The 26860-nt window shown below is 37.4% G+C and overlaps 1 protein-coding gene across 4 annotated transcripts in view; it reads left to right on the top strand.

Annotated features, from left to right (window-relative positions):
• Positions 1–26860, top strand: part of cacna1bb (calcium channel, voltage-dependent, N type, alpha 1B subunit, b) — a 129855-nt gene that overhangs the window by 49560 nt on the left and 53435 nt on the right. For 3 of the 4 annotated variants that reach the window (XM_053240201.1, XM_053240202.1, XM_053240204.1), the window contains exons 6-16: positions 332–423; positions 502–654; positions 2693–2886; positions 16298–16401; positions 17334–17449; positions 17790–17879; positions 19456–19545; positions 21853–22071; positions 22928–23040; positions 23241–23353; positions 24407–24538. In XM_053240201.1, the coding sequence (XP_053096176.1) occupies positions 332–423; positions 502–654; positions 2693–2886; positions 16298–16401; positions 17334–17449; positions 17790–17879; positions 19456–19545; positions 21853–22071; positions 22928–23040; positions 23241–23353; positions 24407–24538 (1416 nt within the window). The remainder of the gene's footprint in view (positions 1–331; positions 424–501; positions 655–2692; positions 2887–16297; positions 16402–17333; positions 17450–17789; positions 17880–19455; positions 19546–21852; positions 22072–22927; positions 23041–23240; positions 23354–24406; positions 24539–26860) is intronic. The other variant, XM_053240203.1, reaches the window with a different exon arrangement.

Raw genomic sequence — 26860 nt, 5'->3', positions numbered from 1 at the left:
AAGCTTTGGATTACTGGAAATATTCATGTTGTTCACATACAGCTTACTCCATACTGCCTTTTTTTTTTTTGCCATTTTGACGGATCAGTGTGTCCAAAATGTTGCCTTACTCCCTATACCCTACAAATGACAAAATGTATTTGAGGATTTCTGTCCCCTCTAGGGTGCATCAATTTAGCACTAACCCTAAGCAGTGCATTGGGATATTTTATGTCTGTACTCATTTTATGAGTGCACTGGATATTGCAGACTATGCTTTTTTATGTGAAATCATATTTGTGTGTGCCTTCGTGAGCTGTGATAATAATAAATACTTGTGTGTGTCTTGCAGGATTTTGGCCAAGGTGGGTTCAGACTTTGACCTGAGGACGCTGCGGGCCGTGCGAGTACTGAGACCTCTCAAACTGGTGTCAGGAATTCCTAGTAAGTGTTTAGAAGCAAAGAATTTGTTATGCACCTGTCCTAAATGATCACAAATAACAGTCTGTGTTTGTGTATCAGGTCTACAGGTGGTGTTGAAGTCCATAATGAAGGCCATGGTTCCTCTGCTGCAGATCGGCCTGCTGCTCTTCTTTGCCATTGTAATGTTCGCCATTATAGGAGTGGAGCTTTACATGGGCAAGTTTCAGAAGACCTGCTTCAAAAACGGGACAGGTTAGTAAAATCGATCAGCTGAAATAGAGCCGGTATGACTAACTGGCCTTTTCTATGTCAGTGTATTTAGCATATTACCACAGTGGATTTTTTTTTTTATTTATTTCCTGATTGCGGTCCTTTGAGAATTATATCTGACATTCTTAATTGCCTGAAAAAAAGAATCAAACAGGCTCCCACAAATGTAAATGAGCTCATTTTGGTGTTATATTAAACAGTCTAACAGCTTATTAACTTTCAATATAAATTTTATCAAGGGAAATAAACAGACATCATAATTAGTCTGTGGCAATTACACTTCTTCTTCTGATTTTTCTTATTATTGTGCATGCAAAGAATATTAATCATACATTTGTTTAGATCCATATTTATCTTTAAGGCAAAACAGGTTGAGTATTAGAACAGGCCTGTATCAGATAGCATTTTATAATGTAATGTTGTAATAACATTGTAATCAGTTTTCAATCAAATGTTTATTTGTTGCCATGTACTGAACTGGTGCCTTTTTTGACGTATTTTTGTTATTCCCATGAAAAGTTAAAAGTGTTGTGCTGATGTTACAGGGGAACATTGCTATAAGGCACAGTCATTCAGTTACAGCAGAGACTCGGACCAGCTAGTTAGCAATCTACAATATGACAAGCATGACACCGTTAATAACAGAATTAGCATGAAAGAGCTGTATCACTCTCTTTAAATAGAGATTGTAGGTAATGTAGGAAAAAAGTGAAAGGTCTTTCAAGAACACACAGTGTGTGGAATTAACCTGTGTTAGTAACAATGCCCCTGGTGGTTTTGGGGCATGTACAATTCCATTTAACTTTGACATTATATATACAGGTGTACTGTATAGAAAAATGCATTTGGGTATCAGGTATAGATTCAATATATAATGGAGACAAAAAATAAAAAAAATTGTAACAGAAGCACAAAAATAAGCCAAACAACTGTGGCATTATACTGTATACTTTTGATATTTTTGACCATTGACATAACAGCAAATGCCTTTTCTGTCTTCTTGTATGTTTCTATGGATGTTTCCGCAATGGCAAAGGCAGTAATCTGACCAAAAGCCGTGTTAAAGTAAAAAAAAAAAAACTTTGAGTTAAAATGAATACATTCAATATGTCAATATTCCACTGACAAATCATATAGAGCCGTATTCAGAGTTAGCAACTCAAATCCAAAAGTTACGTCAATATTCACACACTGAAAGTTATGCAGGGAAAGTTCAGTTTACTCACCTGCTGAAGTAAATTTTCTTAGCTCCACATTCAGATTATGTAAATCACCTGCATGTAGTTCCTCCAAGGTTGCCAGATTTTCCTTGAGTAGATGTTTCCGAGACGGGTTTTCACTAGCGCTAGAACATGCAGATTGCAGATGCAGGGATAGAAAATGCAGACTGAAGAAGGATTTTTTTTTTTGTTTCAGTCTAACAATATGGCTTCTACCCTCATTATTCTGCAGCTTATAAAATCCATCTTGATCAGTACATCCTATTATTTTGCATTTATTTTTTATATTTAATTGTAGGTACACTTTATGAAAACCACAAGCTAGTAAATTGCGGTTATGAAATTATTATGTGTGCTCTTTCTTGATCTTTTTAGTGAAAAACAATCAGCATGATAATACTTTTTTAAGAATTAAATGCTGAATTTGTGGCTCACATTCACTTCTGACACAAATTCAGTGTTTATTTTTTTTAAAAAAAGCAATCCCCTGCTGATCCACTGTTTCCCATTAAAGAGCTCAAGCGGCTTCAGAGCCAAGCGATAAAGGTTTTGCTTTTCAGTGAGTAACGTTATTCCAATGAATGTCACAAATAACGCTTGTGTACTGCAATTCACATTATTTCTTTTTTCTCTGCACACAATGGATTCCATACATGTCATGCTGCTCCACCCACACAAAAGTACAGCCAGTATATTATAAACAACATTAAGTATGAAAGACTTCACAGTAAACATACTTCACATGTAGTAAAGGCTGTGTATTTAAGTGATTTGCTTGTGTGTGTTGTGTATATCTGTAGAGGAGCTGGCAGCAGATTACCCATGTGGCTCGGAGCCTTCATCTAGGCAGTGTCCCAATGGCACGGAGTGTAGGAAAGGCAGTGCATGGAAAGGACCAAACTATGGAATCACCAACTTTGATAACATCTTGTTCGCCATACTTACTGTCTTCCAGTGCATCACCATGGAAGGATGGACTGATATCCTTTACCATGTGAGTAGCTTGGATGTCACAAGTCCTTTACAGAATATGGATTGTGTTTTCATTTCCAGGGCTTTTAATGTATGCACTATGCTACATCTCAGGATGTTTGACGCTGTCTGTTGTGCATGGCTGACTCCTGAAATCTGCAGAGGGACTGACTGTCTCTACTAGTAATAAAATTTAGATCTTGTGTGTGCTGGCATGAATATTGAACATGCACAAGGGAAAAACTGTCTGGTTGTTCCACTTGTGGGACAAAATTCCACAAAATCGGGAGCGAGAGATTCTTTTTTTCTGTACATCTAGAGATATTCTCTGCAATAAAAATAACTTTATGGCAGCAGAGTTGCCAGGGAGTTATTGTAATTAATATTTACAGCATTCTTTCTGTAATGTTTCCAGTACTGTTCATTTGACATAGGAACAACCTTATCAAATACACAAAAATAATTTTCTAAAATGAACAAATTACACAACTGCTAAAATGAACAATGAGAACAACAGTAATGGAATGCAACAGGAAAACATAGAAGTAAGTAAGCTACATATGAGGGATTGCCTATTTGAAATATCAGGCTTGCTAGCTAGGCCTACATTACCTAGCATTTACTTCCAGTTTAAACTTGTTGCACTTATCCTGCTTTCCTAAAACAACTGGAGCTATGCCTAAATAATATAAAACATGAAAATTGGTAAAAAAAATAAAAAATAAAAAAATTAGCCAGATAATGCTAATCCTGTGCTACCTGAGGTATGGCTAGTTTTACACTTAAGTTTTTTTTACTGTAGTTACTGCAGGTTGTTTACTGTGCAATTAAAATATAGTCATGGAGTGTTACAGTAGCTATGCAATAAGGTCTTCTGATATATTACTATAAAATATTTTATCCAAAATATGAGGCGAAATCTATGAAACACATTCAAAGTTGGTCAGAAAACAGGACTTGCAGAAATGACAGAAGAAGTCCAGCTGTTTCCAGCTGGATTAAATTGCAAGACCTAACTGGTTAATTTAGACCATTATCAAAAAAACAGATAGTCCTGCTCTGTGTGTGGCTTGCACTGTTGTTTTTGTATATAGATTGGTTTTTAATCCACCATATTTGTTAATGATGTATAGAGTGATGATTGAGCTGCATGTGGCCTTTTCGTTGTCCTGCAAGCTTCATATCTAACCTCATGCGAATAGTTATGCAGCCCCTACAAGAATGTACAATAATTTGTCCGCAGTGCAGCCTGGCATTACAAACCCACTGCAAATTTAAGGCCAGTGTAAAATCTCCAGCTACTTCCTTCCAGCAGTCTTAGTGCTGTTTAGCCTTTAGGAAGCCAGAATGTGCACAGTGGGAGTTGTGCAATGGCTTTTGGGCAGAAAGGATGCTGTAGCAAGCTGGCATGCTTACACCTGGCCCCATCTCACTGGCTGTGAAATGCATCACTGTGCCAGAACTTGGTGGGGAAGCAGCATATGCCACTCATATGCTGCAAGTCTGTGGCAGAAAGGAAAACATTGTGGGGCCAGCTGCATGCCCGCCCTGCCTCACTTCCCTCATTTTCATTCACTCTTTGTCTAATCTTAACACATACTGTCCCCCTACTTTGTATGCACGTGCTATGACTGTTTCTCCCGATGTTACAGCTTTTGAATCATGCAGACTGTCAGAATGGCTGTCAGTCAGTCTGTGCAGCCTGCGGCCTTGAGCCTACGGCCGAATCACAGCCGTGCTGATATTCAGTCCACAACATTCTTGCTCATGCAGTATTGCCTAATTCTTCAGCATTTTTTAACCCCTAAACTTCCAGGGCTTGTCAGCATATATTATTTGCTACTAATGTCACTGTATTAACTGATTTATTTATAGTAGGTTCTGAACAGGGTTCAGGGTGAATAATTAAATAATAAGTAGGGATGTAAGTGGTTAACTCTATCAGTGGAGTTTATTCCCATGCTTGTTTTTATGAACTGAAAGTTTCTACTATTATAATTCTGAATTCTAGTTGCATCAGTAGAAAGTAAGCTCTGTTGTAACTAAGATTATTGGGAAATGGCGTTATGTTTGTGTTTATGGACCTAAAAAAATTCACCCATTATCATAGTTTTAACATAGTAGGTGCACCATTTGCTGTAAACAAAATTACCTGGTAGTTCTGTTCAAAATTGCGTGCTTACTGACTATAAATTTCTTTCCCTTTTTATATTTTGAGGAAGATTTCTGTATGTGGGAAGTGGGTTTGTAGTCTGTTTGTAAAGGCATATACTGTATGAACGTGTTTAAATATCAGACAGCATAACAAGTGCTTCACATACATGCAAACTGTCATATGTCAACTTGAAATTATTGCCAAGGTGCAACATTTTTATAACATTTTCCTGTTTAACTTTATTCTGTCAATCAGCATGTTCAAAGGCAGATTAAAGCTACAGATGCTTTCTTACCTTTTTTGCTTGGTTTATTACTAAAATGTCATTGTTGCACAAGAGCCTAAGCCGGAAAAGCAGACAATGCTCAAATACAAGATAGTCCTGCTCTCAGCTTATGGTTTAGGTTTGACTTTATGCCCTTTATGCCTTATGATCAAACTTACGTGTGTTCAGTTAGTAAATAAGTGCAACAGCCATAAGAATCTTTCAGAATAACTGGTTAGTAATGATGATAACTCATGAGGTTATAGTATTTTTAATTTCTTTTATGGTATTTTGTTTCATATACACATTGTAGTTGATTTAAGAGCAACAATGTTAGAGGCAGGACAACCTATACGACAGACCTGCTATAATGTTTCTTTGAGCTTATTAGCTTGTATGAGAAGTCATTTTCTTTATGTGATGTAATCAGTGTTGACAAATTGAAGAATTATTGCTCTGCTGTATGTAGACCAATTAACAATTCATAATACTGACACTTGCAGTTTTCACTCATTTGTAATGCTAACGCCAGCCAATTGCACATTTTTTCCCAGATATTTCACATTCAGCTCTAAAAGTCAGTCGTGCAAAGTAAACAACAGTAATGGATTCTGTAAAACACCAAGTCATTTCTCATTGCTTACACACAATGAGATTTGCCTAAGAGTGTGTACAGATCATTCATTATAATCATCTGCTGTTGACCTCCACCCACTCTTGAGGAAATGTTAAGGGTGTGACGCATCCTGTAAATCTAGGTTGAAGACCAATATCACAAGGCCTCAAGGTTGTTTTTGAACTCTTCATCAGATACTGGAATAGTTTTTAGTTCAATATGCTGAAGACATAATACAGTATATATTGATGCATGCTAATATTTGATAGACATAGCATGATCTCAATATTGTAAGGTTATAGCTGGCATTTTGGTTGAACATGAGTTCCACATTCTGTTTACATACACTCACCAGCCAGTTTAGCAGGAACACATGTACACCTGCTCATGTATTCATGCAATAATCCAATCAGCCAATCATGTGGCAACAGCACAATGGATAAAATCACAGAGATACAGGTCAAGAGCTTCACTTAATGATCACATCAAACATCAGAATGAATGTGACTTTGACCATAGCATGGTGACATAAAAGCAGGTTTTCATATTTCAGAAATGGCTGATCTCCTGAGATTTTCACACACAACAGTCTCTAGGGTTTATACAGAATAGTGTGCAAAACAAAAAAGAACCAGTGAGCAGCAGCTCTGTGGGTGCAAATGTTTGTTACGAAAATAAGCTCTCAATATATCTCAAATAAGCACTCTATACAACCGTGGTGAACATAAAAGCATCTCATACATCGGACCTTGAGGCAGTTGGGCTACAACAGTGGAAGACCACACTGGGTTCCACTCCTGTCTGCCAAGAACATCAATCTGAGGCTACATTGGGCAAAGGCTCACCCAAGCTGGACAATTAAAGATAGTTTTTTTTTTTTGCAGGCGATATTTTTACAATCTTCAACTGTCCAGAATAATCGTGAGTTGTAAAGTACTCTTCCATACTTTTGGAATTCAGTAATCATCAGTGTTTGGTTAAAACTTACAGGCTGTGTGGATTATGATGAAATGTTTTATGTAACACTGACGAAGGGTGTTTGTAGTAGTATTGTACTGAATGACTTGCTAAAAGTAAATTTCATTGTGCTCTAAAGGAAAGCCTCTTAATTACATCCTATGCTACTATTGTTTCTGCTGAAAGTAGGCAATTTTCCAGATTATCATGCTTTTACTAATGATCAGGTTCCTCTTTGGGTTTCCTATTCCAGCTGTTAGTTGTGTTTTCTTTGTGCTGATTGTGGATCACAGCTCTAGTGCCAAGTTTCCTCCTGATCTCCTTCTTCCAATAGCAAGAAACCATTCTTGCTTGCTTTTTTTTTTTTTATTATTATTTAAATGACTGAACGTTTATGCAGGCGTAGGTAAGATAATGTAATGCATTGGACTCCAGACTCCATTTTCTAGATTATGTTCCATGCAGCATGTGATGCGACTCTTGAAGATTAATGGAGGAATTCAGTAATGAAATAGTGGGCTTAACTCAGAGATCTCAAGAATACTCTCAGTGATAGTATATTTAGTCTAATTGCATGAAATATTCTGCAGCATCCTACTTGAAGAAAAAAAATCCACCCTGAACAAGTATATTACTCTTTATTTTTAGCACGTGATCTTCAATAGCATCTGAGATTTATTTATTTATTTATTTTTTGACATGTTGCTCTATTTTCGCTACAGTTTCCTACATTACTCACAATGCCGTTTGACTATGTTGACAGTGGACCCAGTGGGAATTAGCCCTTGCTTCATTTCTACCTAAACAGAGCGATGCAGCAACACTTTAGTCCAGGTCAGCTTCCAAAGCTTCAACAGTAATGCTAATACTGCCATCAACACCATCATGCTCGTAACTGGCTGAGTCTCTGCCGTAACTCTGTGCAAATACGTCATCACATAGCTGCATTGCATTCTGGACCTTTGAGTCTAGCGTTTGTGGTCTCCAATACTTTTACATTGGATTTCACAATAATAAAATATTTAATTGTTGCTGGAAATAGAAAGAAATGTGAAAAAAGCTGTTTTTTTTTTTGTTTTTAGGAGCAGAACCTCGCTGTTATCCCTTATGTTTGAGATTGTTGAATTGTTTCCCTCCTGTTAAACACCTTCAAAACTCTGCTAGCAGTGTCCCTTTGTCACATCAGTTTTCCTTTAAGAACTACACTTATACTAAACCTGGGTGTGATTTAATTATTGCTAGGGTACTGAATGTCAGGGCATGTGTGATTATTCCTGAGTTCAGTTAATTCTAAATAGCCATATTTGAAGTTTTGTGCCTACATATTTGAAACTACTAGTCCACAGAAAGCAAAACATCACCTCCTAGCTAGTAATTTAGATTAATTTGGGTATTTGAGGCTGAGGACAGACTAGGGAGCACCAGCATGATGGAGGCAGTGGGAGGCAGAACTCTTTGCTAATGAGGTAGCAGTCCTTATGTCATGCTTGTTGATTTTACTGCATTTTTGCTTTTAGTGTAGATTAATAGATTTCTGCTTAATTGCCCTGCTGGGTCATGCACTGTACCAGAGGTCTGATAAGGTTTGCTAATATGACACACTGTACATAGTCAGGGGCTGCATTAGAAAAAGATTAATTGTTCACTAAAATCCTACATAAAATTCGTAAATGAAATCTATTACAAAATATCACTGTGAAATGGTTGTTGAAGCTGATTTGATTGAATATCCCAGGATCCTTCTTAACCATGCCTCCTGATAATGTATTCAAATCCAGCATCAGCACCGATGGTCATGAAGATTCCTAAATAAATATTCAAAATAGACCTCTTTATGTTGTTTCTTCCTTTAATTTTTCCAGTGTTTGGACAATTAAGACCTCTGTTACCTAGCATGTGGACAATAAGTGCCACATTAGACAAAGTGTGTACCCGGTGAAGTCAGTATATGTTTGTGTAGGGTAGGTAAAAACAACAGTCTCATTACTGCAGACTGACTCACCAGGCCTGCATGCACCTTGACCCTGTTGCTTTGCCACCCTGAGACGTCAGACACACGGGCACGCTCATTAAACGTAGTTAAAAATAGTCTGTCAGGGCTGGACTGAGAGGAAGTATATTTGCACTCAAGCAGCAGTGAATCATTGCTTCCATGTTATCGTATTGTCTTCTCCTTCACGCTCTTCTCTTTGCATCTCCTCCCGCCTTCTTTATTGATGTAGCTAATTACGGTGGCAGTGAAAAGGAAGGCAGAGGACTGCTAAAGGATGCTGGTAGTAGAATGAAATCCAGAACTTTTTTTTTTTATTTTTACAAATGTCAGCATGCTTAATGCTGTCTAAAATTTTATTATATAAAATTAAACATTAATTGATATATCATATAATCTGTGATGATCTCGATTCTGCAGTTTTTGATTATTGTATAGTTTGCATTCTGTGTTTTTTTTAAAGTATTTGTTTTACTAGACAGCTGTGAGACACAGGATGTTTGAGATCAAAAGACCAGGGAGAAGATGGTTGCAATTTGTCTACTAGTATAAAAGCACTGTAATAGAGATCGTGCTTGAATTAGAAAATATGCTTCTTTCATCTTTGGCCTTTGAAACTTGAATTGTTTCAAGAGTATTAAAAGATCACATGCCTTTATTGTTCTATAGATTTCCACTTGAATCTTGTTCTGGTCCCTTATGAAATGAAGAAAGTTTGTCACTGGACAACAATTGGCACTAAATGCAAGATTAGAGTGATCTGACCTTTAAAATGTATTTAGTTATAGATTATTTAATATAATTAAAATATTTGTTTATAAATGTAACTTCTTAGCTTTTGTTTGCTTATATATTAAAAAAAAAATACCTAACAACTTTGGGAACTATATTTTGCACTATATCATTTTATCATAATTTTGTTGAAGCTGACAATATATCATGTTTTTTTTTTTTTTTTTTTTTGCTTTGTCCTCTGCATCCTATTCTGCTTTTGTAACATATGACCCTTTTATGATATGTCACTATCGTATTTTATGTGTAACTAAAGTGGCTAAAAACCAAAGGAATTTTCCTTACACTAACTTACCAGTGGGGAGGGTGAACTTGTATTTGACAGAGCTTTTCAAAAAGTCGGAAGGTGTGTTTGAAACATCTCCTTCTGTTGTTACATCCAGCTTCAAATAATATGTAAGGAGTAAAACATGTTGGTGTGTGTTGTTATAGGAAAATAATCAGAGTGGTGTGATATGGCATGATCTGAAGCAGAGTTACTGTTACCATCTTGAAGTGGATTGATTTCCTGTAACAACACACTCCACTGTGTTTCACTCCTTACATATTGCTCGAAGCTGGAAGTAACAGCAGACGGAGATCTTTCAAACACACCTCCTGACACCTCCTATGGCCCGAGGTGAGTTATTCCTCTTATACCATGACAGCCCATCATTCCTTATTTAATGCCGGCAAGAGCGCTGAATCCAACTTCACACAGATAGGAGCTTGGAAAGGGCAGCATCATTTACAGTGCATACAAAGAAATATTGGGTACTCTGTTTTTGCATTGACTTCTGTTGTTCCACGGAGTCAGTGTTACTCGTTGTTGTCAAGGAACTAGCCGAGATGGATGAACGAAGAAATTTGTCCATTTTATTGCTGAACTCCTATGCTAGTGCAGCATGTACTAGCAAAAAAGAGATGAAATAACACATATACTCTTCATTTAAATGTGGCTTGTTTGAGACTCCCAGTAACGTTCAAAATATTAGCACACAAAATCCTCCTTCACAGTGAGAGAGTTATTTGTAAAATGAATAAAACAAAAGAGTTTCTCTCATGATCCCATTTGTTTCTCTCATGATCCCACATGGGGTCATGTCTCCTAGTGTAGGAAACCTTGACTTCATTATTTCTTTATTCTTAATATGCTGGAAAAACACCTGGACACCTGATGACACATTTTACTGTATATTGAGTACTAATCTCTTTTTTCACACTTTCTGCTGTAAAAAGTGGTCACAGCGTTCTTGTCAATCATTATTAGAAAATACAAAATAGATTGATACCATAAATTAAAAAATATACCACAAAAAATATGCCAGTTAAAAAAATAGACAGTTATCAGATCAACAGGAGACTAAAACATTTAATGCACCAGATTCAAAAACTGATATTGAATGTTAGTCATTTAGATAACTGTTATCTAAGCTTATCAGTACTGCAGATAATTATTTTAACTTAATTGAGGAAGCTTAACATTGTAATAACAATTCAAATGAGTTCAGTATTTGTTCACCATTTCTGTATTGCATGATTATACGTAGTCACAAAGCAAACATTCCGTAGACGTGATTGCAATCCTATGTGCAGTAGGGTAGATCATTGATAATTGTTTACAACATATGCTCACCGGTGTTAACATGATTTAATCAAGTCAATGACGCATGTGAGGACTCTGCGGAGCTAGAGCTGAGTGTCACAGTACAGCAGGACCTTTGCCTCATAACCCAGAACATTGGGTCAGAGTTCTCTCTGTTGCAGCTAATGCATGTGTCAATCATTGGGGTTCAGACAACTTTATTCAGGCTTTATTCTCTCTACGCTTCACATGACGGTGTGCAGAAGATAATCAAGGTGACAGGAATCTGAAACTGTTTATTAATATGTTGCTCAGTCAGTATATAAGCAGGGAAAGTTCCTCATATTGGGAGTCAGGTTATGCAGCTGGTTAAGTTGATTTTCTGAGCGATTATTAAAATCATCCACATGCAGTTCATGGCTCCGAGGTTACTAGATTTTTCTTGATTAGAGGTGTTTGAATTAGGGTTTTTCAATAGTATTTAGACCACTGCCTTTAAACACAAGTACTTAGAAATCAGGGAAAGAAACTTCTGTCAGTTGTAACACAATGCAACATAAAAGCAAGAGACAATTTAAATTGAAAAATAAAAACAATGAATATGATGAAATATAAATGAGAAGATGGCCAACAATCAAATAAATATCTAATAGGATTTTTGCCAATTACATTGCTGCAGGAATAGTCCTAGTTGTAGTTAGCACATTAATCACGGTGAATGTGGTTTAATTTAAAAACATGGCCTCCCTCCTTGTTATTCAGCAGCTTATAAAATAGCACTTGATCCAGCACATCCTTTTATATTGTAGTTTCTTTTTTATATTGTGCCCTGACAGTTAATTGTGTGCACAACTTAATGAAGTCACAAGATAGTAAATTGAGGCCATGGAATTGTAACGTGCATGTGCAGGACATAGGCTGTTTAATCACGTTTTTATGTCATGATATTGAGTTGTCAAATTAATCAATAATGCCAATGTTTTTGTTATTTCAGTGGTTTGTTAATTTTTCTGTAAAGAAAATGTGACTATGGTTTTGAAGGCTAAGCTGAGCGAGCACTCATCTGCTACGCTTATAGCTCACTTTAAATTAATTCATAATGTGATCCATAAAAATTTTTCTTCATTGAGATAAAAAATGCTGTCTTTTCTGATGCTCTTCCTAATTACCTGTGTCCCTCGAATGGCATTCCATAGTATTTACAGACCAAAACATGAATTTAAGTGTGACATATTGTGGTTACAGCAAATTGTAAGACAGCCGCACTTAAATTTTAAAAGTCCAAGGTTAGAATCACGAATAACTAAAACAACACAATGCTGTTTTCAGCAAACTCGACCCCACACAACTGTCTGAATAGAACTTAAGTCTGTAGTTAAAGCTGAGGTCTGAGGTCTGAATACTGACCTCTGCAATTTCTGTATTAAATCAAATCATCAGCTGAGTTAAAGCAACACTATGTGCAATTAACTCATTTTTGGATGTTACATTACCTTGATGTTACAACAAGAATGAATTTAAGGATGGTCCTAATGATGTTTATCCAAGAAGAGGAATTAAGTCAGCAGTAATTAAGAAATCTTCACTGCATTCACTGTAAATGACTTTGTTAACTTCTAGATTGTGTCAATAAAATAAATTTTACAGTACAGTGCTTTCAACATTTTCTGTCCAATTTGCTACAACATCGCACTGAAGCACTGCACCTGTCAGTTTGACCCTTCACCACCTTCCCTGAAGTCTAGTGCACCTGTTCTTTATTTACACACTCAACCCAGCCAATAGCCATTTGTGAAACATTTGCAATACCGTCTGTAAATCCAATGCTGAGCATTATGTGCCTATAGAGGTTACATTAGACTGCATAATTTTGGGTTATTAGTCCTTGGCAATAGACGTTTATGTGCCTGCATCTGGAACCAGTCTCAAAGTCGTGCATTGTCGTAAGAATTTCTTCACTTGGTTTATGATTATGAGGCCCCACAGGCCTTAATGCATTCAAAAGCATATGCTAAATCTAACCTTGTGAATTATCAATGACAAAAGAAAGTGATAAAAAGATTCAAGCTTGTATTAGCTGAAAAACATCTCTGGGAATAGCATTTCCCAAGCACACACACATCAAGCCTTTATTTGAACACTCTACGGTGATATATTGCCTTGACATTTAAAGGAAGATAAACTAATTCCCTCCTCAGCACAAGTGTATGTTGACAGGCCCATTGTGCATTCAATAACAATCAGGGCACTATAGAGGGACTTTTCATATAGTTCCATCTGCACACTCGTCCCAACTGGACCTTATTGCTATTCTTACGCTTTGTTTTTAAGAGAGGTTCTGTATGTGAACGCAGGCTCAAATCAAAAAGGGTGAGCTCAGGAAAAAAGCCTGCGGCGATACTGTAACACACGATAGGATTGCGGGGGAAAAAGTGGTCCCTTGCCAATAAAAGACACATCTGTTCCCTTCTTTTTTTAACAGGGCCCAAAACTTTATTTTCTTTCCCAAATAGCTGACTCCTCACCTGCTCGATGATGCAAGTTTGAAGAGTTTTCACCCACCCACCGCTCCCTCCTCCGCATCCTCTAGCAGGGACAGTTTTTGAGGAAAAGGAACAGATAGGCAGCCAGTGGGCGAGAGGACTTCCACAAGAAAATTGTAAAGACAGAAAATAATATGATGTGTTATAAAGTAGCATATAGTTTCTATGCAGTTTTACAACCCCAAGATTCATTTACTCTTGAATCTTTTTCCAAGAGATTTTTTGTAGTTTTTCCCTTGTTTCGAAGCACTTCAAATACCAGATTTTTAAAAAGATATTCTAAAATATTTGCTGTCAGTATCTGTCTCTGTGTATTTTGACCAAATATGAGGTTTTACCCATCTAAAATCTGGAACAGTGAAAAAAATATAGGTCGGGAGCTGGACACATGAACATGAGCTTTGAATATTGATAGCATCATGAATTCTGAAGAGTAGCAGGTTATTTTGCCTCTGTCTGGAGGCTTATACAGGGCCAGAGATGGATCTTTCAAGATAATGATGACAAACGTACATCCAAATCAACAAAGAAATCATTGTTTTACAATAACTATACCAGTCACCAGATATTAAAAACATAGGTTTGAATCGAAGAAGGTAGTATCTTAAATGCTCCCCATGTAGGAGTGGACCATGATCTCTTTAAAATGGTCTCTCTGTAAAGTAGTAATTTTGTTAGAGATTACAGGAAGACGTCTGGACTTTAATCATTGTGGATGTGCAAATTATGTAAAAATGAAGGCATACAGGGTGCCCACCTGTTCCTGGAAGTGCCCAGAGTTTCATAGAGCACAACTTTAAAAACCGGCATCATTAAGATGAAGCAAGTATCAAAACAAGTTAAGGACAAAGTTCTGGAAAAGTATTTTTATTATAAAAATAAATTACACCAAACTTTGAACATCCTTTACCATACCATTAATCCATTACTAAAAGATATAAATAATATGATAAATGCTTGACTTGACCTAGAGTATGCTGTCCACCAAGAGTCAGTGACTGGGTAAGGAGAGCATTAGACAGAGAAGCAACCAAGAAGTCAAGGGTAATGCTTAAGATGATGCTACCACCACCATGCTTCACCATGGAGATGGTGTTCACAGGGTGATGAGCAGTCTTGGGTTTCTGGCAATGTTAGACCTTTGTGCCAAGGCCAAAGATGTCAAATTTGGTGTCATCAGACTAGAACTTTTTTACACATGCTTGTTGAGTCTCCGAATTTTATATGTCTTGTCACACTTCTGTAAAGCCCAGCTTTGTGGAGCGCCCAAGATGTGCTTGGTTGCCCACGTGTGGCTGGGAACAGCTTCTCCTATCAGAGCTGTCTCTCTCTCTCTCTCTCTCTCTCTCTCCAGTTACAGCTTTGTTATTTTTTAAGCTGTAATGCTATGTTCAAGTGGGACTGTCTTCTTTTTTTTGGGCACCTGTGTTACCCACTGAAGCTCAACTATAAATTAGCACTATGCTGCAGATTGCAAAGAAACCTTTAGTACTATTCAGGAGGCAACTAAAGTAGCTTAAGTGGTGGCATCCAGACCCCTACAACTTCATCAATATTATTTTAACAGCTTTAGAAAGTACAGTGTGCCCTGTTGTGTATGAGTGCAATTTATGGACAACTTAGTCGTCTTGTCACTGTTTCTGACACCATAACAGCTTCAAGTCTAATGAGCAACATAAAGCCAATCAATCTCCTCTGCTTTCCTAATAATCACTATTTAGGCAGACTAGCGACAAGCTTTTGTTATGTCCTAAGTAAGCAGCGGCATTGGCCTTATCAAGCCAATTAAAGAACACTTGCACAAGTTATAGAGATCTGGGTTTACATCATTCAACAGAATAGAAGTTAGTGCAAGGAGCAGTTGTACCAGCGTATGCCAGGCTATAACTTGTTAAAGCATGTTACTACTTCTCACTCAATTACATATTAGACCTTCAATTAATGTCTTTGTCTGAAAAATTTAATGAAAACTGGGAAGTTTTTGGCCTTTTCCTAAAACTTTATCTCCTCCCAACAAGCTTAGTGACTCAGCACTGGTTAGATGGTATGTGCCTTTGACTTTTCTAGAGGAACAATTGGGTTTAAAGCTATCAGTAAAATCTGCTCAAATTCCTAATGATTCAGATTTTATTACATTACACAGTTGTTTTCATAGGAGCCTGAGGGCTTCACTTGCATTTAAGCTCTTGCTGCCACATTTCTGTGATGACTGCATGTGGGAGAGGGGTTGTAATGACTTAATTTATTTTGCATTACACTCTTGCTCCATGGGTGAATGATACAATTAGTCTTAACTGGGTTTCATGCATGCGGTATTGCTGAAAATGAGATTTTCTTTCAAAGACTGACATAAGGACCTCTATGCTTTTGAACAACTTTTGGCATTGTTAATGTGTTACAGTCTTTTTCAAGGGAGGGCGATTTATTTTGGTGATGGAATTTAAGCTGTCAGATGATGCTAATATATAATTTATTTTAAAAAGGTGTGTTTGTAGATTAGAAATCAAGAAGGTTAGAGATTGGTGGCGCAAAATTTCTTTTCTGTGTGTAGACCAATGATGCCTTGGGCAACACGTGGAACTGGATGTACTTCATCCCCCTCATCATCATCGGCTCCTTCTTCATGCTCAACCTGGTTCTGGGTGTCTTATCAGGGTAAGAAGGATTTCAACTCTCTTCCTCTTTTTCTCTGCCTTCCGTTCTCTCTTTACCTCTCTCTGCAGATTCTTTTGTATGTGTTTTAGTACGAGTTTAGTGAGCAGTGGCTATAGGATACAAAGTGTAAATATTACACAATCCCAAAACAGGGCCAAAGTTCAAAACCAGCTTTTTGGCAATGATTTTGCAAAAACATTGTAAGTCTGCAATAAGAAACTAAACAGACAAGATCGGACTTTATTGTGGAAATGTAACTAAGGCAAGACTTTACAAAGACTAGTAGATAAAGGTAATTAGATGTTGGTTAATTAACTGATAAGGTGAGGGCACTAAGAAGCTAAATGTTTACATATATTAAATATAAGTGAGCATAGAGCTTATATACATAGATCACAAAGCTGGAGCATACAAAGGTCAAGAACTGGCACAGAGCTAGAAATTGAAAAAGTACAAAGCTAGCATAAAGCTGGGATATACACAGGATCTCAGTTCTTAAGGGGGACTGATGTGTTGCTGGGAGTTTCCCCTTTCTTCTAATGTGATGACATCATTCTCAATGTCAGACTTGATTCACCTCTGAAGATGAATGAATGAAAAGTTGCTATTACAATAGTTGTATTTTGAGACCATATGCATGTTGAAATATCTGAGATGGCCCTTACAACAACTGGGAATATAGGCAATGTCAAGACTCTCCAATACTCAACATAGGAATTTCAATGCCTTCCTCTCCTTTGGAATGAAGGGCTCCCCTCTGTTTCTAAACACCATCTTCTTTATCTTCACAGTTATCATTTTCCAGAACATGACATCTGCTCTCACACTTCTTTACAAGGATAGTGCCTCACAATTGATATATATATTGTTTGATGGGTTTCCATCAGCTTCTATGTGTGTGTGCATGTGTGTGTGTGTGTGTGTCCTGTCAGAGAGTTTGCCAAAGAAAGAGAGCGTGTAGAGAAGAGACAGGAGTTTCTGAAGCTACGCAGGCAACAACAAATTGAGAGAGAGTTGACTGGCTATCTGGAGTGGATCTGTAAGGCAGGTATGTGACCAATATTACTACTAAATTCTCTAGTTCTCTTTTTGCAGCATATCTACAGTATATGTTTACATTATCCAGGCACATCAAACATTGGGAAATTTGGTTCTGGGTGTCCAAAATGGCCATTTGATCATGCAAGTTGTGTGAGAATTACACACCCGGGGGGTGGAGTCTGCTGAAAATAGAGGCATTTTCCAATTGCATGCGACTCTGAACTTGAACTTTTCTTGCACAAGAAAAGTATTGCATTCAGTGCCACTATCTGATAATTTGATGCCATGCTGAAATTGATGTTTGGGACTGTTAATATACTCAACAAACTATGGAATGCCTTTTCCAGAAGAGGTGCTGCTGGCTGAGGAAGATCAGAACGCAGAAGAGAAATCTCCACTGGACGGAGCATGGTACAAGAGGAAACAGAACAACCCAGGTAAAAAGAGGGCGAGGGGCACTGGAATTTTGTGTACCATAGTAGCCTATCATAAACCAGGCTAATATACTGGGGATGTGATCAGCAACCTTCATTCATAAATGAGATTTTGGTCTGTTAATTGACTTGTGTATCAAACATGGATGTAATCTGAAGACTGAAATGAAACAAATCAAATGAATGGGGAGAGAGTCTGGCTAATGTGTGTTATTCTCCAGAAGTTGCATTTTTAAAAGTGAACTTCTGTTGATTTAGTCTAGTCAGCATTCTTTTCCATATTGTCCTTTGCAAAATGTTATATCTTAAAATAATCCCTCAAGCTCTTATCCTGTCAGACAGCCTTTTTCACTATTGTAAAGATGACATCCACTACAGTTGTTTTTCACTCTGTATGCCTCCCAAACTCCATTTTCTCTCCCTTCTTGGTCTCGCTCCAGCACATCCACTGACATGCTTAACTTTCTGCTCTCAGTAGTTCTGCCTTATCAAGGCCCATAATCTCTATCAATTACGCCTGCTGTGGATGCCAGAAGTAATTATAGGGATTAAGACAACAGGGTTAATTGGATTAGCATGGCACACACACACACGCGCACGCACACACACACACACACACGCACACACACACACGCACACACACACAGGCACACACACCCCAGGGGAGTGCAGTTTAGGGATGCTTCTATAATATGGTGCTTACAGGCCTCAAATAAAAGAATGCATTGATTAGAAATGTAAACATACCAGGGTTTTATTTTTTCCCCTTAAGCCACACAAGCAAATACAAAACTCTAATGTACCTTATACCATTAGTGCCTCAGCGTCCATCTTCCTTGCAGTGATGGGAAATATGATTGACGGGCACTGTACAAAGAATTAAATAAGAACTAGTTGGAGATGAGAGAGCAAAGAAGAGAGAATTGAGAGGCAGATAGGAAGAAGGTGAAATCGTAGCCCTGGGATTAGTGCTTAGTCATGCATGCTTGTTCCTTAAGATCTCCTGAGTGATAATGACTGATGACTCACAGTGAAATATGGCTTACAGCATGCACATCTCTGTAGTAGTGGTATAATGCAATGACACTAGCTGTATCCATATCTGTATCTGTTTAGTGCTCAAAATATTTGTATATGCACCTGTATTTGGATTTAAACCCAAAGTAGACATGGCCTAAATCAGAAGATTGGGGTCACTGGACAAAAAACATGGAAGTACAATGGTACCACTATCAGTGTGATGTGTGAATTCTGGCTCTGACAGTTCCTCAGCCTCAGCTACATCACTCAAGTTCTTATATAGTCTCAACTATATCATGCAAAGATCTGCATGGGAATAGTGTGCCTCCTATTTGTATTCATATTTGGTTACATCATGGTTAAGCACTTGAGAAAGCTTTGAAGGATCTAAACAAACCAGAAATGATAACACGGTAACCTATGGCCTCTTTTTTATATCACCAAAGTCAAAGTCAGAATGTCAGGCAATTAACTGTTTTCACAAACCATTAGAAGTTTATATGGTTTAGCTCAGAAGTTTTCTTTCTCTTCCATCTTGTCTGTCCATTGCTGTGTCTAGTGCTGAAAAGGGCCAAGGTCAAGAAGGGGAAGAATGACCTCATCGGTGGCGAGGAGGGTGAGGAACACTTCACAGACATTTCCTCAGTTGGTAAGGCTTTGAGTTATCTCACTACCATAACTAATAATATGGATCACTATTGCACACTTTATCATATTCAAATTACTTGGTTTGTTATCTAAATGGGTCTTTCTTGGGTAGGTATCTAAAAAGAAGTAAGTTATAGCATGTTTGCTAGACCATCATTCACATCACCATAGCAACCATATCAAAAATAATGGAGCTCGAGAAGTATTGGAGATGCTGTATTTTTTTTGTCAGTTGTATGCTGATGGCACAGTGGGTAGTGTTGCAAAATGACCTCAGGTTACCGCCTGCGTAGAATTTCGCATGTTCCACCTGTGTCCTCGTAGGTTTCCTCCAGGTTCTCTGGTTTCCTCCCACCTCCAAATAACATGCCAGTAGGTGGATTGACCATGCTAAATTGCTCTTAGGTGCAAGTGTGTGTGTGTGTGTGCATGATGTCCTGTTATGGACTGGCGACCCATCCAGGGTGTATTCCACCCTCGCATCCAGTTTTCCTAGGAGAGGTTCCAGATCCACCTTGACCCTGCCCAGGATAAAGCGGTTACTGAAAATGAATGCATTCTGACAAATCTCTTTTGTTTGATCAATTATTTGGCTTCTCAGCTATCCAGTCATCAGATTGCATGTGAGTATGAACTACTAGTCAATCATAGCACAGCACAGAAGTGTGAAAAGTGTCTGATTATGGGAAAGAAAAAAAATTAAAGAAGTTCTGCTCAGAGTTTAACTATGAACTGCTGGTGCACGTGTTAGAACTATAGCATGTATTATCTTGCAATAAGGTTAGCGCTAGGCTTGCACCTTTTAAATGATGCTCAAACTGTCACAAACATTCACTGTGACACGAAGTCTATTAAAAATAATTCCCATTTTCCTGCTCAAGAAAAAAAAAATAACACTGCTCGGTCTCCAGTGCAATGTCAGTCAAGAGACTTTGATTAGAGATACTATATGCCTATTAGCTGTGTCAAGAGCACCCAGAGTGGAGCCCTGAGTGGGATTTACTGTGTATTAGTCCTTCTGTGATATAACACTTCAATTTTAAACCACACACTTCAGCCCTGGGCACTCTATCAAGCACTCTGTCAGACTTAAGAGTCTGATGTAATTACTCCCACCTCTGTTCTTTAATTTAGTTTACTTTTGTGCTAGGTCACTGGTGGGACTTGAACCATCTGAGTCCTTCACCTTGCTATTTCTGCTCAGACTTGGGCGATGATTGGCTTCACGCTCCTGAAACACTCAGGAGTTATTTACCATAGAAAATAAACAGTTAGCCACTCTCTGTATGAATAGCTAGGAAGAAAAGCTGAATCAATAACGCTTAATGTTCCCCTCTTCTGGGATACATAATAATTTCATAAGAAAATTAATTCCAGGTGCAGAACGTAGCATGAAATATGCTGAAAAACAGACTTCTTACTCCCTGTTCCCTATGAAATGTGGAATGTCTTGTGAAATGTGAAATGGTGATTTGCATTCGTTAGTCTAGAGGTATTCAACTAAAATTTTTAAAGGTCCAGTTACATAAAAATTTCTTGTGGATAAGCAACTAACATGAATGAATGGGGACAACAGTTAGCTTTTAATGCTTAGCCATTAATGATTATTTTTATGGCCATAAAATAGCCAATATAAAGTGTTTCTTTTTTTCGTTTAGTTTTATACTTTACAACTTTTGCCATGTTTTTTAAACAGGTCATGTTGTGAGTTATCAAACCAGAGAGGGTAAAAAAAATGTAAAATCTCTGAAAGTCTGTGAAAACTTTCCACTTTCTGAGCTAATGGCTCTAGTCCTGTAGCTAGCCTATTTATCTAATTTTGACATTAACCTATTGCATAACATTTTGGGATTTTAGAAGGGTACTGGATATGTTATATTTTTCATATATTGTCTGTAAAATGTAACATTTGGTACACAAGTTACATCTATGTTTTTAAAATACAGACTTATAGTCTATTCTTGGGTGGTTTGTCTTATATATATTTATAAAGTATTTGGATCTATTAATATAAATAAATCTTATTATTCATTCAATTCTTGCATCTTCAGTAACTGTTTTACAGCCAGGGTAGCCAATTAAGCATAGTCAATTCATCTAATGCCATGTCTATGGGAGGTGGGAGGAAACCGAAGAACCCGGAGGAAACCCACACAGACACAGGAAGAACAGAATATCCACACAGACTCAGGAATCGAAAACTCATAACAACTCAGGACTGAAATCTGAAAATCCGGTATCTGAAGCAAGCCATTAGAAAACCTGCTGCAGATGTAACTTTGCAGTGTTCTCCACTGTCTCTCAACAGCACCCCCTGGATCTCCCTTTGCCCGTGCCAGCCTGAAAAGCAGCAAGAACGACAGCTCGTCATACTTCCGTCGCAAAGAGAAACGAGTGCGCTTCTTCATTCGCCGCATGGTGAAAGCCCAAAGCTTCTACTGGATTGTGTTGTGCATAGTGGGATTGAACACGCTGTGCGTGGCCATCGTTCACTACGACCAGCCTGAAGGACTCACCCAAGCACTGTGTACGTACTGCAGCTTATTTCCCATAGAGCTGAACCTTGTATTTCATCCTTATATTTTTCATCATCCAAAAACAATGATGCATGAATTTTTGATGGACAACATCTGAACTAATGTTATGCACTGCATAGGGAATAAAACACACCAGGGGCATGATGTTATGGGAAAACAATCAACAACATGGTGGTATGATGAGGATTACAAAGTGGAATTACTATTCCCAGCCTGAAGTTGATTATTTTCCAATAACAGTACATCTTAAGGTGTTTTATTCTTATACAAAAGCAATTTGCCAGCAATTCAAAATTTGATTTATTAAAGAACTTGTCATACTTTTTATCTATTTATAGTTATGTTTAATGTTGTGGAATGTCCACAAATCAAATTAGTTCCTCTAACCTCTTAAAATGTTAGTTAATCACCACCTTCTCTTTTTTTCCTCACTCATGAAGTTAATAATACAAAAAAAAAAAAAAATACAGGATGTCGAAGAAAAACTGCAAAATGCTAAATCATCCTTCCTGAAGGCTTTACCAGCTTTACCTCTGACTCCTACAATGCACTGACACTGGAGACTCCTTCCAAAAGTGCTAAATAAACTCCTGACAGAAAACGTCACATTTTTATTTGTTAATTTTTTTTATTAACAATAAGGTATTACAGCCATGCTGTTATAGAAAATTAATCAACACCTTCTGAGCAATCAGACTCAAGAATTCAACAGCACTGTGATATAAATGTTGTTAAGCAATTTCATTTAAAATATATATAACTATGCAATGCAACTATGTCTTTATTATACAATATAAGGACAAGTTGTGCTAATGTAATGTTGTGTTACCATGTTGTGTTTGTTAGACCTGGCCGAGTTTGTGTTCCTGGGTCTGTTTTTATCTGAGATGACTCTGAAGATGTACGGCCTGGGGCCCAGGAACTACTTCCACTCCTCATTCAACTGCTTTGACTTTGGGGTGAGTCACAGCTGGATGAATCAGAGAAGCATAGCATCTTCATTTACTCAGCCATAAGCAGCCACTGCGATACTTGCAGCCATTTCACACTGCAGGAGGGATTTATACATGCTGTGGCTATTCACTGTCAAATTTTGCTTCAATATTTAGCATGTGTTATATTTGTAGCTCATTATTTCTGTATCCTCTGCTCTGTATAGGTCATCGTGGGGAGTATATTTGAGGTGGTGTGGGCAGCCATCCAACCAGGAGCCTCTTTCGGTATTAGTGTCTTGAGGGCTCTGCGCTTACTCCGAATATTTAAAGTGACCAAGTATGTTGACCTAATACATAACTCTCACACAGTTAATGTTAGTGATAAAGAATATTTTGATTGCTATTACAGTTATGCAAGCCAGTATACGAGAATTTGGAATGACAAGATGACATGGGGCGTTTCAGACGTCCATATTTATGTATACTCATAGGTAGTGGCATTTTTAATGACGGAAATGATGAGGCAATATTAAGTGATTATTTTAATTTACATAGGTATTAGTGGTTTAAAATGACAGGTTCAGGAGTAGTTTAACTCATTTGTAATTCTTTGTCAGGGTTGATTAATTTGTTGATAAAGAAAAACAACTCAGTATTAAAATACTGAGAATGAAACTCTTTTGTAAGTAAGTAAAAAAACACAATGGGGTGTGCTGTTATAGGAAAATGTGATAGGGTAGTGTGATCTCCAAAAGTGTTTTATTCCTCTTATACTACAGTAATGATATTTTTTATTTATTAAAAAAAACAATATGTTGTACTTCTATCCATTTATGGTTACATTTAATGTTGTAGAATGTCAACAAAATAAGTTAGTTCCTTGTTACTTACATTATAGCAGCAATTAAAAAAAATTATTCCTTCACTTTCTCTTCAAGTTAATGATAGAAAAAAGGAGCTAGTTATGTTACTGGAAAAAGCATAAAGTGCTCCATCCTGAAAACTTTCCTGTGGCAGAAAACTTGTAGGAACAGCTTTACCTTTGTCTGTTACAAAGCGCTGACACTGGAGACTCCTTACATAAATGCTACAGAAAACCATAACAATGAGTATACATTTTTCTTTGTTGAATTGTTGAATAAAAATGGTTTACTATTAGACTTGTGGAGTGTTTGCCATACAAGTCCCTGTGAATGTGTTTTTACTACAGGAAGGATAATGTATTAAAATGAGAGCATTAATATAAACCCGTGATTTGCATTACAGATGGCACCACTGTCAGAGCCATACTGTTATAGAATCTCCTTCTGCTGTGGTATAATGGGAAATTAATATTCTGTGGTTATGTAGATTGTTCTTTATACACTATAAGAACTGCATTTCTCCATAGGTATTGGAACTCTTTGAGGAATCTGGTGGTGTCTCTGCTCAACTCAATGAAATCCATCATCAGCTTGCTCTTCCTCCTCTTCCTCTTTATTGTGGTCTTTGCCTTACTGGGCATGCAGATCTTCGGAGGACAGTGAGTGGACACTTTGTATTTATTTATTTATTTATTTACAAGTGATACAGAATACAATCCAAAAATATTTCCTAAATAGCATTACGATTTGTCTTGTTCTACCCACTGAGTACCACAACGTCCTTAATGAGCTTTTCTGTAAGACTCAAGTATTCTCTGCAGCACTGTGGAACAAAACTCTTTCAAACTCAGCAAACTTTATTTCACATTTTGAGAAGTCTCATTCGAGAAAGTGTACTGTTTTTGTAGCTTTAAAGCTTTAATGATAGTTTGTCCACTGCGTTCTGCCCTACCCTAGAGCTAAAGCGTATTTGCTGTGTCTGCTATGAGAGTGACAGTGTCAACCAGAGGCACCATCTGTTCAGCAGGACTGCCTTATCAATGACGGCAAAGGCCCAGTAACAACATGCGTTTAATTGTCCACTGTCATTTGTGTAATGGTCTAGGTGATTGTCTTCTGCTCTATGTACCAGTTGTGGTGGCAGCTTGCCAAAGTACAGCTTTGATGGCTGAATTATTCCACAGAAATGCTATAGAGAACATTCAGAAACTATAAATGTTCACAATTATGAATGTTTGGAACACAAGCGATTGCTTTAAGACTACACAGGAAGCCCAACTTCCCCTAAAATTTCATTAAAATGCGGCAATGAAATGTTTACCAAAGTGTCTGTGTTACTGGTGGTATTTTAGCGAATCACATGATTAAATATCTCACTCCAATATCGCGATTTTCATTCATTTAACTCAAACTATTTTCTATGAAAAATGAAGCCTGCGTGAAAATCTCCTTTGAATTCTGCAACACAGTGCATACATAGCTATTGGAACCGGCGCGTCTCTTAGTGTCTGTTAGGTATTCATGTTTATTGGAAAATGCACTCTTTGGTTGTCCCGCCTGGCTGCACAGCTTCTTCTTATGGTGATTAGTAGATCTCTCAAAGGGGGCGGAACCTCGTAACCACCTGCCAATCAGTAAATCAGGAATGACCATCTCAAACTTAAACATATCCACACCAGTCAGCATGTACCAATCGCTTAGGTGGAAGGGTTTGTATTTTTTATGCATTTGATTGTACTAAGTCATTTGTATTATAAAGACCTTTTGATGAATCATACCAATTTTTTTTATTCATCTCCTCCTCCAGTACATCTCCTCATTCAGCAATATATAAACGCCACATATTTCAAGAAAGGGTGGCATTTTGATTGACTGGGTAAACACAGACATAGACCTCTGAGAGCTAAACTGAAAATCACAATTTTTTTAAACAATTTCATATTGTTATATCTTATGTATTTAAAAAAAAAAGCTGTAATCATCAACAGCATAACCACAGGTCATTTCTCTGTGCTTCTCCACTGTAATCCTGCCTCCAACCCTGTGCAACATTTGTAAGTGGAAAGAAAGACCACATTTAGCAAGGATTTCGATCTCCTTGCCCCAGGACTTGGACTGATTATACAATGTGTCTGATTTTATTTTCATAATGAGTGCATCTCTAGATAGACTAGCTAGATACTGTATATAGCATTTTTTTTTTATTCTCTGTGTAACAGATTTTGAGTTGATGTTCCACCATGCCAAACCAACAAAACATGTGATGCACTGAATAAAACTCTGACTCAAGACATTTTTTTAAATATTTCTTGCCTAAATAACACATGAACATGGAAGACAGGAAAGAAAGAGAAATTTCCTGATACACTGACTATGTACCTATCCTATCATTATCATTGATGGTACATTATTAAGATCCACTTAAAACATTTTATTTATACCATGCAACAAACGAAGAATACAGCTGGGGTTTTGGAATAAATCTAGTGAGAACCGGTGTGTAAACGCATGCAGCTAATGAGATGGAATAAGTGTGGGCAGAAATTGATTTAGTAGAATCTAGCTCAGTCTGACATCTAGTGAATTGGCAGTGGTGCAGCTATTCCAAGTCAATCTCAGTAAGAGTAAAAGAAATGTGTTTCGCTCGTAACACAGCAGCCACTAGTGCTAGAGTTATTGAGCTGCTTCGGAGTGTGTGGAAAGCTTTGTGCATCATCTCGTCTGCCCGTATTTGCTAAGGTATTAAGAGAAGGACTACGTAATGCCTCTGAAATTTGAAGGCTAGATTAGTGGAGTAAGTCCTAGCTCTATCCAGGACAAGTTTTTTACCTGAACATTAAAAGTGATAACAAATAAGATGCTGATACCAAAGTGAATAACCTACTTAGTATTAATCAATCATGTATGCTTTGAACCTTGTATTTTGCTCTGTTAACATTTCCACTGGTCAAATAGTGGCCATGAAATGGCTCATTCTTTAT

The sequence above is a fragment of the Pangasianodon hypophthalmus genome, chromosome 15 (genome assembly GCF_027358585.1).
Source record: "Pangasianodon hypophthalmus isolate fPanHyp1 chromosome 15, fPanHyp1.pri, whole genome shotgun sequence".
Classification (NCBI taxonomy): domain Eukaryota; kingdom Metazoa; phylum Chordata; class Actinopteri; order Siluriformes; family Pangasiidae; genus Pangasianodon; species Pangasianodon hypophthalmus.
This window is presented reverse-complemented; position numbering and strand designations above follow the sequence as displayed.